The 10,389-nt window shown below is 36.9% G+C and overlaps 1 protein-coding gene across 1 annotated transcript in view; it reads left to right on the top strand.

Moving 5' to 3' along the window:
- LOC129572020 (serologically defined colon cancer antigen 8 homolog) overlaps positions 1-7,740 on the top strand; it is a gene marked incomplete at its 3' end in the record, with an annotated part of 24,253 nt that extends 16,513 nt beyond the window's left edge. Inside the window, exon 7 of the mRNA XM_055451924.1 lies at positions 7,659-7,740. Within this exon, the coding sequence (XP_055307899.1) occupies positions 7,659-7,740 (82 nt within the window). The remainder of the gene's footprint in view (positions 1-7,658) is intronic.
- Between the last annotated feature and the right edge of the window lie 2,649 nt (positions 7,741-10,389).

Raw genomic sequence — 10,389 nt, 5'->3', positions numbered from 1 at the left:
TTTAGGTATATTTTTCGAAACTGGATGACACTTTTTTTCTTCGACCAACTTTTTTTTTGGAGCAGTCTAATTATACATCGAAACAAACCAAGTTAAAAATTCCGGAATAGGCACCGAAGCCACACGCACACTCAGACCTCCGAGTGAAATTTGTCGGCGCCATAGTGACAAATGCAGCAAGCAAAACATTTGTCTGTGCCATAACGACAAATCAACTGATAATTGCTCTCGTCTGCACCATAGCGACGAACACTTAGGAAAATTCCTCCACAAAAAAACACTTAAATTTATTGCAGCCACAATTACCAGACCATTTCACGGGAAATTCCCCTTACCGTTTCTCAAGTAATTGAATTTCAGTCAGCATGCCAAATGTTGACGGGTCCAAGAACTTAGAAAATGTGCGCAAAACCGTTGTATGTTAAATTGCCATTGAATTTAACAACTTCATCGACACACCATTTGTGTCGAAAAAAAATTCCCAAGAACATTCGATATCAATTTTTGTCAACACACCAGATGTGACCAATTTTTGTCAACATACCAGTGTTTGTTGTTTATACGCACCATCGTTGTCGCATGACGAAAGCAAAATATATCAGAGTCTGACTCAGGCGCCAGATATATGCATTGGCATAGAAAAAATATGCGGATAATTTTTGCTTTGTGCACTCTCAGTTTATAACGGCACCCAGCAGAGATGACTGAATCGCACCGAGTAACTGAGCAGCGGCCGCACCGCAACTGAATTTGCGTGCGTCAAACATGCTCAGCGCTTGTAACACGATCGAAAACGAGTAGTTTTTTCCAAAGTACGCCGGAAAGTGCGCTAGAGCTCACCATAGCACTTGTATTGTGTTTGCTTTTTTCACCAATCATTTTACATTTTTGGTCATATACAAATTTTGTTTTAATATTTAGCCTTTCTTGCACACCGTGGCAGCAAAGACCAATATACCACAGGCGACACCTTGTTGCCCAATATAGTAATGTGTTGAAATTAACGTCAAGTGTATACAAACATATAGGGCATTACTATACCGTGCAACAAGATGTCGCTAGTGGTATATGCTCTTGCTGCCACGGTGTGCTTTCTTGATAAAGAATAATTTCTAAAAAGTCATGTTTATATTAGATTCAGAAGAAAAAGCACCAAAAATGATAGTTGCAAAATTGAGCTCTTCCAGAAGGTGCGTGTAAACACACGGAGCATAAAACAACGCTCAGTTTTCGCTACTGAGCGTGCGTTCGGTCATCTCTGGCACCCAGCTTCATCGTGTATCAGCACACTGAACGTAGCAGTATAGGACGCAGAGCATTGAAGTTGCTGGCTATGTAGCACTGCTGGTGAACAGATCTGTTTAACAGCAGCTGTTGGTTGAGTGCATATTCGCTGTGACGCGCGTTCGTTCATCTCCCGATTCTCACACACAGTGTTTGTCTCTTGCATTCACACGGAAACAGAGAAAGAAGCATATACAACACAGAGACACATCTTAGGCGACGGGCGTGTGCACAGTGCACACACATAGCTGCAGTTCGTGTATTGTATACGCTTCTCTTTCTGTTTCTGTGTGAAGGCAAGAGACAAACAGTGCGAATTTCGTCAAGTGTACCAATGAACGTCAAAGTTGAATTCAAATTCAACGGTTTTCAAATCAAACCTAGGGGCTTTTTACTCTTTTTCATATATGCGATTTGTACGGATAAACGCGCATAGATTGTGTGCCACAGTGAAGTGTGTCGAATTTTGCACATAGTCACGAATATGACGCATAGAAGCGAATACGCGTGCACATAATGACGCCTTGATGCGATTTAAGACGTATCAACACAATGTCAACATTCTGTTGTATCGTTAAGGTTCGTTCAAACAATATTTGACATCAACAATTTCTGTCTTTAATATTTATCAAATCTCTTGCTAATGAGATTGTTCTTATTTGATGAAAATTGAATTTAAATATAACACAAAATTAAAATATAATAGCAAAGAATAAGAATGAAAAAAATCAAAATGTTATAGTATACAAATATTGAAGTAAAACCGCCGATAGTTTTGGTAGATATAAAAATCATTGAAAAAATAAGTGCGACGATTCATTATACTTGGAAATAGCATCTGGATTATAAATAATAAAAAAATCCATATGTACAAATGATTGAAGTTAACAAAAATAATCAGCAAAAAATGTGAGCCGAAATAAGTACAAATCAAACACTTGCAATCAAGTATTTCTTGAATTTTTAGATGAAAGAAGTCGTTGCAATTTTGAATTCAAAATAGTCGATATTGTGGCGTGTGACCAATCAGAGAAGGAAACATTTTAGTAGGACTCATGCGAAATTATTCCCAGTATGAATGGTCTATGTGCAGTATTCGGAAATCGAATATGTGCACTTCTAACGAATAGGCACCGCATAATACGCATAGTACGAAGAAATCGGCACATACTATGAGTTGAAGCGCATATTCTTCGCATAAAACGAATTTTTTTCGAGTTAAATGCCCCTAGAATCAAACACTATGCAATCGAATGTTCCCAATGTTTGTATATTTTTTAATCAAATGCAGAGGCTTTTCCTCCTTTAGTCTTTTAGTATTGGATTTTGCTGTGTGATTTGTGTGAGATGAGTTGAACATGGCGTGGGTGGTTGGAACTTGGGGTCAGCCTTGCTCATTTTTGTTGCAATCAGCAGCAACCCAAAGAATATGGCACATGGGCAATATCCTTGATGGATTCGTCCGCTTCGAGATAATGGATTTAACGGGTTTAATGGCAACATGAAAATCGTAATTCCATTATTAGTGTGGGTAGTATCAATGTGTTCTCGTAGAGAACATATACAAAAAAATGAGGTTACCTGGATGAAAAATTGATTATGCGGCATTAATTTGAGTTTGCATAGCGATCCAAAAGTGGTGTCCATCATTTTGCGAACCGATTATGCAAAATTCTTCTTTGAGGTCGCTGCTGTGAAAAGTTCCGGCATCATGTTCGCCATTCTAATAGATAGCACTGCATCGTCCAATATATCAAAGAAGTGATAAATTGAAGAGAAGTTTTACGTCTAATCTAAACAAGTCCCTGTTGGTAGTTTTGAATTTACGTCGAGACCGAAAGATATGAACAATTCAAATAATTCTTTGTTGAACAAACATTGACATAATTTAGCTAGTTTCCATTATAGTAAATAAAATATAGGTTCAATAGGATCACCAATTCAATGGATGGCCATATCACAGTCAATGTTGTTAACTATTGGGTCTATGTGTTAATTTCCGGCCTTTTTCAGAAGACGGCGTAAATAGTACAATATCACATCGGGCAATATTGTTGCCACCTGTATAACAAAGTACTGTTGAAATACTATTTTTTTCAGTATGTCTCATTTTTCTGAAGTCCAAAATAAAAATCATTTTTTTTCGACGAGTCTGTAAATTGACTTTTGCGGGAGCTAGTTTTTTCTCACAGGAAAAATCTGAAAAAAAGAGATTATTTTTGTATCGGGTAGGCACTGGTTATAAAGAATGGACCATTTTCGATAGACTCAAGCATTAGAAACCAGTTCATGTGCTGAAAACTGAACAAAAATCAATTTCTGATTACAAGGTAAAATTTTCTCTCAAATGAAAAATGCAACAATGTTCGCTTGTGGGTCGTTGTAGCTCAATGGACAGAGATGCCAATGTTTCCTCTTCTTCATCGCTTTAAATTAGTTTGGAAGGAAAGAAAAAGTTGACATTTACTCTAAGCGATGCGTTTTGGATTTTTCATTGGAGTATTTGCTCGTAGTGCATAGGTAAAATTTGTGCATAGGTAAAATCATATCGAAATGTTAGATTTGATCGTTCCCAACAATAACTAATCGGCATATAGCAATTTCTGACAGCAGAATTGGAGAATTCGCACAATGTAAAAAAAAATTGGTTCACCAAAGCACAATTTTTCAATGACTTTTCACCGAAAAAGTCAGAGAGTCTTCTGAGAAGCAATTGAATTCGAATACCCGCTATGTCCCCGCTGTATTTTCCAGACATTGTGCCTTCTGCTCACCACTTGTTTCAGACCATTCGAAATCATCTAAGTGGAGAACGGTTCGCTTTTTTTCCTCAAAAACTCGAAAAATGGGTCAATCCTTTTTAAGGGCCAAAAGTACCGGTTTTTTCTCGAAATATTAACTGTAAGTTGTCTAAAATATAGACGAAGGTTGTAGTTTCCGGTGGAAAATACTTTGATTAGTTTATCTTTCATTTTGTTATTAAATTAAATGAGTTTATTTGAAAAAAGCCTGAAATTAATGCATATACCCAATATATCAAAGTTTTTGTAAAGATCACAGATAGATATCATTATACATTTAGTAGAGATGTAACAAGTAAGAAATAAATTGTCAATATTTTATATTGAATTTTTGGCTTTGTACGCTGCATTTCGACGAGATGAAGATTGTGCGACTGGTGGAATTTTTGAATCGTTCAGCCACCTTGTTTGCAGACTTACACATTTGTGGCACCTGACCAATGATTTGTTTTCCCATGAGCTTGTCTCTGATCTTGAGGTATTCTGTGTGCCGTAAGATACGTACGCTCTCACCAATTGTGATGTCGTTGCGTACATTGGGACAGTTTGCGTTCCCGTTCACGATGTCATACATGAATACAATTGATGTATTCACCCTCCTACGCTCCAACGATGTCATGTTCAACGCCTCAAGTCGTTTGTTGTAATCGGCCATACTGTAGCCGTTGGCCGCTGTACGATATTCTCTTTGGGCGAACTGGGTAAATTTCCACAAAACGCTCTCGATTTTGTCGATATGTATGGCATAAGTTGGCAGCCATACAACACAGACGAAAAAAACCTTTGAATCAAACAAAGAAATACGTCAAAAATATGACGATAGCAGGTTTCCTTCCAATATTCCCATTTAATTACACGCACACAGCAAGATCAGCCTGTATTACGAAGAGGGAAAGAGATCGAGTAATATCCATACAGACAAAGCAGGACACAGTAAGTCAGCCGCACATCACACGAAGAATAGGTGAAGAGAAAGAATGCAAATAATATGCTGCCGCATGAGTTATAAATACGATAGAATGAGAATACAGTAATTTCCATTTTTGCACGCTGTCAATTGTGTCGCTGAGCATAAAAAAGGGAATACAGATCCGTTATATCAAGAACCGAACATGAAAAATTATTTCGTAAAAACGCAACATGAATCTCCAATGAACTGCGGTTACTACAGTATTATTATGACGCGCAGCGCGTCACGCGCTTTAGTGTGGCGCAAATTCATGTTGCGTTTTTACGAAATAATTTTTCATGTTACGTTCTTTCGCATATTGCTTCTTTGTTATATTTTTTCGATTGTTCTGTTCATGTTGCATTTTTCAGTTTGATTTCATCCATTCATCTACCAAAGTGATTTCGATGTACCGATAACACCAATGGATTTTGCACACAAAATACTATATAAGGATCCAAAAAATTTTTTAAACTTTTTTCTCGATTTTCGGCTATGTTGGTCCACATGGGAAGTTTCTATAGAAACGTCGGAGTTTCGGTGAAACTAAACAAGCACCTTGTCCGTCCGTCCGTCCAGGGCTCTTGAAATTTTCTTGTCCCTCCGTCCGTCCGATCAACGCTGAACCAATACCAACGCAAATCAAAACAATTGACTTGTATGGGTGACATCACTGAGTCGTTGTCAGCGTGTTATGAATATTTGCTGTTGTGAAAACATCACAGATTCTCTCACACTCTCCGATGCGTTGAAATTTCGCAATGTTTGTTTAGTTGCCGTATTTCATCCATGTTATTTCTCATGCGCTATGGTTTTAGATACTCCGTTCGTTCATAGTGATGATGTACAATAAGCGGAGCTCGATTATGTTCTCTCTCTAATGCTGACAATTGTGAACTCTTGATAAAATTATTCGAAAGAACCTAATATTTTTAAACATTCATGCAAACATACTCTACTTTTTCCGAAACCAATGTGTTAAATTGAAATATTCGGAGCCGCCGATTGTACAAATGATGAGTTTTATTGATTATGCTTGCTCAATACTTGAAATCCGGCCATGTGCACATTTTACCATACAAACCAATGTTATTTCACCGACACTCCGACGTTTTCATAGAAACTTCCCATGTCGCAATTAGTGTTGGCTTCGAACGTTCGTTCGACCGTTCGACAATATAAGAAAAAAATGTTTTGTTCGTTCGTTCGTTCGAAAGTTTTGTAAAAAATTATTTCGTTCGTTCGTTCGTTCGAAAAGTTGAAAATTTTTTTTTTTGCTCGTTCGTTCGTTCGAAATTTATGAAAAAAAAAATTTGTTCGTTCGTTCGTTCGGAAATTGCTATGTTCGACCGTTGGGATTTTTACATTTGAAATGCATAGGAAGCAAATACAATTTTGATTTCTTTGGGGAAGACTGAAGGTACAACGTAATTACCGGTGTTATTACTGAGTAATACCACTGGTAATAATTATTATCGATCTTATTACCGATTAATAAGTAATTACTAAGATGATAGTTATCACCGATTATTACCGTTAAGTACTTAATTAAACTTTGTACAAAGTTTAATTAATAATAACTATCATCTTAGTAATTACTTATTAATCGGTAATAAGATCGATAGTAATTATTACCAGTGGTATTAATCAGTAATAACACCGGTAATTACGTTGTACCTTCAGTCTTACCCAAAGAAATCAAAATTGCGAAAATCGAAAAAAAAGTTGAACAATTTTTTAATATTCTAATATAGTATTTCATGTGCAAAATCCATTGGAACATCGAAATCACTTTGATCACACTGCGTTCAACACAGTCACATTGGAAGTGCATAAGAGCTCCAGAGTGAATGTTTATACATCGACGAATTAGAGACGAAACAACGATAAAGCCGCATGCTTATGTGTACAAACAGTGAAATAGAGCACGCAAGAGCACAATAGTATGCGTATGTTGCAATTAGACAACATTACACCAAATGTTTTGAGTTTGAATTCACATTGGCATACTAATAAATTTTAGGTCTCCACAAAATTTCACGACCATTTTCACCGGTGAAAAAATGATGCAAATTTGTATGGATTTCACCACCGATTTCATTTTACCGGGAACTGTCTACTTAGCCTAATGAACATTTTTAGAATCGTTAGAAGCAAAATGTACAGAAAAAATGTTTGAATTATATGTAAATTTTCAACTACCGGACTTTTCGTTGAGAACTACCGGATTGGAATTTGGAACTACCAGAATCCGGTAGAACTACCGGCAGAGCTGGAAAAAACACTCTGTGTGTGCGCGCACGTAACTGAGAACGCACTCACAGTAGATGTCCGGCGCACAAAGCTCTTGTATTTTTGGTGTGCGTGCACATTTACATAGATTCCGCCGAAATTTTACAGTAGAACCGAAATCTATGTAAATGTGCACGCACACCAAAAATACAAGAGCTGTGTGTGCCGCACATCTACTGTGAGTGCGTTCTTAGTTACGTGCACGCACACACAGAGTGTTTATTCCAGCTCTGACTACCGGTTAAAATATGCCCTGAGTGAAAGCTTACAAATTTGTTTTATGTATGATTGGCAATTGTTATAAATTATTCTTTTCTATTCAATTCATTTAGATTGCATTGAGCGATTTGAATAGAGAAACCAGACCAAGCAAAGAGCTTACAAAATTAATGTCAGATATGGAAGCTAAACACGGTAAGTTTTTGATTGAATAATTTCATAAACTTTCCGTAATACATTAGACTTCATTAAATGTACAAAATGTGTGTAAGCATGTTACGATCTGTATGTCCAAGATAGAGGAAATAACAGGTATAATGACGTCGATTAATTGGAAATTAATGGAAACGCATCAATTGTGTACGGTAGCGTTCGCCTGTGATCGTTTCACCAGGTTTCAGCAGCTCATAATAAATCACGCCTCGCTGGTCCCACCAAATATAGAGCATTACCTTAAAACCGTGAACATTCGGCTTTGGCATTGATTTGGCTTGGCCAGGCCTAACATATGCTTTTTTCTTCTTTGGATTATCGTAATGTATCCACTTTTCGTCTCCCGTCACGATGCGATGCAAAAAACCTTTCAGTTTTTGCCGTTGAATCAGTTGTTCACACATCACAAAACGACGCTCGACGTCTCTCTCTTTCAGTTGATACGGCACCCAATGTCCTTGCTTTTGAATCAATCCCATGGCTTTGAAGCGTTTGCCGACTGTTGATAAGTCAACTTCCAATCATTCAGACAGTTTTTGAAGCGTTTGACACGGGTCTTCATCGAGTAATGCCTCCAATTCTTCATCTCCAAACTTTTTTGGCTAGCCTGGGCGTTCCTTGTCGTCCGTGTCAAAATCACCACTTTTAAACCGACGAAACCAGTATTCACAAGTGGAAATTGAAAGAGCATAGTTCCCATAAGCCTCACAAAGCAAACGATGTCCGTCAGCTGCGTTTTTCTTCAAATGGAAGCAGAAAAGCAAAGCTTCCCGCAAATTGGTCTTCGTAGGCACAAAAGTTGACATGTTCACAGAGCAAAAAAATTTTTTGTTTACACTTCGGCGAAATGACGCATACTGGAAATTGAAGCTAAATGATGACAGTTTACCATGAATATAGTCACATAATGGCCCGATGCGATTTGAGACTCTTAGCGCCATCTCTTTTCAATCCTTTAAAATTAATTCCAAGTCCCAATAATAGTTTATCCATGACCGAGAAATATATTTAAACAATGTCGCGCGTATAAATATTCTTATCACTCTGAAAAATGTGTATTTCATTTTATGTTAAATTGCGTCTACTTAATGATATCAATCGGACATGGAGGAACACATGATATCGGTCATGATATCCGATTTCCCAGACCAATTTTTTGGTTACACAAAATAAAATTGCTAAATGTAGTGTGCGTCCAACGATATATTTATCCGACCGGTTTTTTTCAAATACGACGCATTTCAGCGCCCCTGTCGCACACCTGGTGAAGTGTCATCGATATCAATTGTTCGCGCACCGTTCAGTTTAACTTGACCCGTTCAGTTTACGCAAACAAATGATATCGATGAGAGTTCACCAAGTGTGCGACAGGTGGCGCTGAAACTCGTCGTATTTGACATTACTATATAAAACATGTCAAAGAAATTCCTGTCGATATTTATCAAATGAAAAACTTTGGCAAAGTAAATTCTCCTGTCAAAAGCGAACACAAAACTGCTGATATCAATTTTAAAAAATCATTTCGGAGCGATTTCAATTTGCCTATTTTGCATTCGTATAACTAGTTTCGCTCCGACATGATTTTTTAAAATTGATATCAGAAGTTTTGGGTTCGCTTTCGGCACGAGAATTGATTTTGGTAAAGTTTTTTTATTTGACATCAGCTGATTTGTAATAGAATTTTTCAATAGAATTAACCGTAAGTCTATGTTCTCTCACAAATTTGACTATGAACGCAATAAATTTGAAATCTCAAGAAACAGTTCCATTTTCCACAATTATAGTTGATACTATGATATAAAGTTTTAAGCATGCCAGATCACCCGGATTTATCCGGATTCGCCCGGATTTTCCTTGCGAAACCGGCCGAAAAATCGCCCGGCCCGGATTTCCGTTTATTGTCGAAAAAACCTGGATTTTTTAAACGATTGTAATCAATGTTTGAAACCGTTATAACCAAAAGTTAAAATGAACTATCAAATCAATACAATCATGATTATGAGCAAAATTGATCGACGGATACACATTAGTTCGGATTTTATTCTCATTGTGTTTAGTCCGAACGGACATCCCAATTTCTTTCAGTGTATTATATGTTTTTCGAGAAAAATAAATTGAATTTTGCCCGGGTTTTTGAGTGAAAATTTTAAGACTAATCGCCCGGATCTAACCCGCGTCCGCTGGAAGTGTACACTATTTTCAAGTACAACTACATTTTTGAGTGATTTTTCATGGTTATATTATCCAGAGATTTTGGCTCAACGGACAAATCGTTAATAAATTTTTCAAAAAATATATTCATTTTCAAAAATTGTATATCAGTTTTTCAAAAACGCAAAACTAACACTAAAGTTGTTAGTTTAAAATTTACACTCTACACATAAAGCGGTCAATAAGCATGTCCATACGCATATGTTTGTATCACATGGGAAACAAATACGACACAAAATCATTGTATTTTTGTTCTGCACAATATTTTTGTGCATTTTTGTGGAAACAAACTATAATTTTACGAGAAGAACTATTGAACTTGATGTGTATGCGGTTACCCATTAGTGAAGGGGTATTGTAATGGAGGTTAGCACTTTCCAGACCAATTTTGCTATGTAATGCGACCGTAAAACGTTTCTA

The sequence above is a fragment of the Sitodiplosis mosellana genome, unplaced genomic scaffold, assembly GCF_009176505.1.
Source record: "Sitodiplosis mosellana isolate CC-2019 unplaced genomic scaffold, AAFC_SMos_1.0 Smas_scaffold_3986, whole genome shotgun sequence".
In the NCBI taxonomy this organism is placed as follows: domain Eukaryota; kingdom Metazoa; phylum Arthropoda; class Insecta; order Diptera; family Cecidomyiidae; genus Sitodiplosis; species Sitodiplosis mosellana.
Note: the sequence above shows the minus strand (reverse complement) of the source record. Positions and strands in the feature narration are given on the sequence as shown.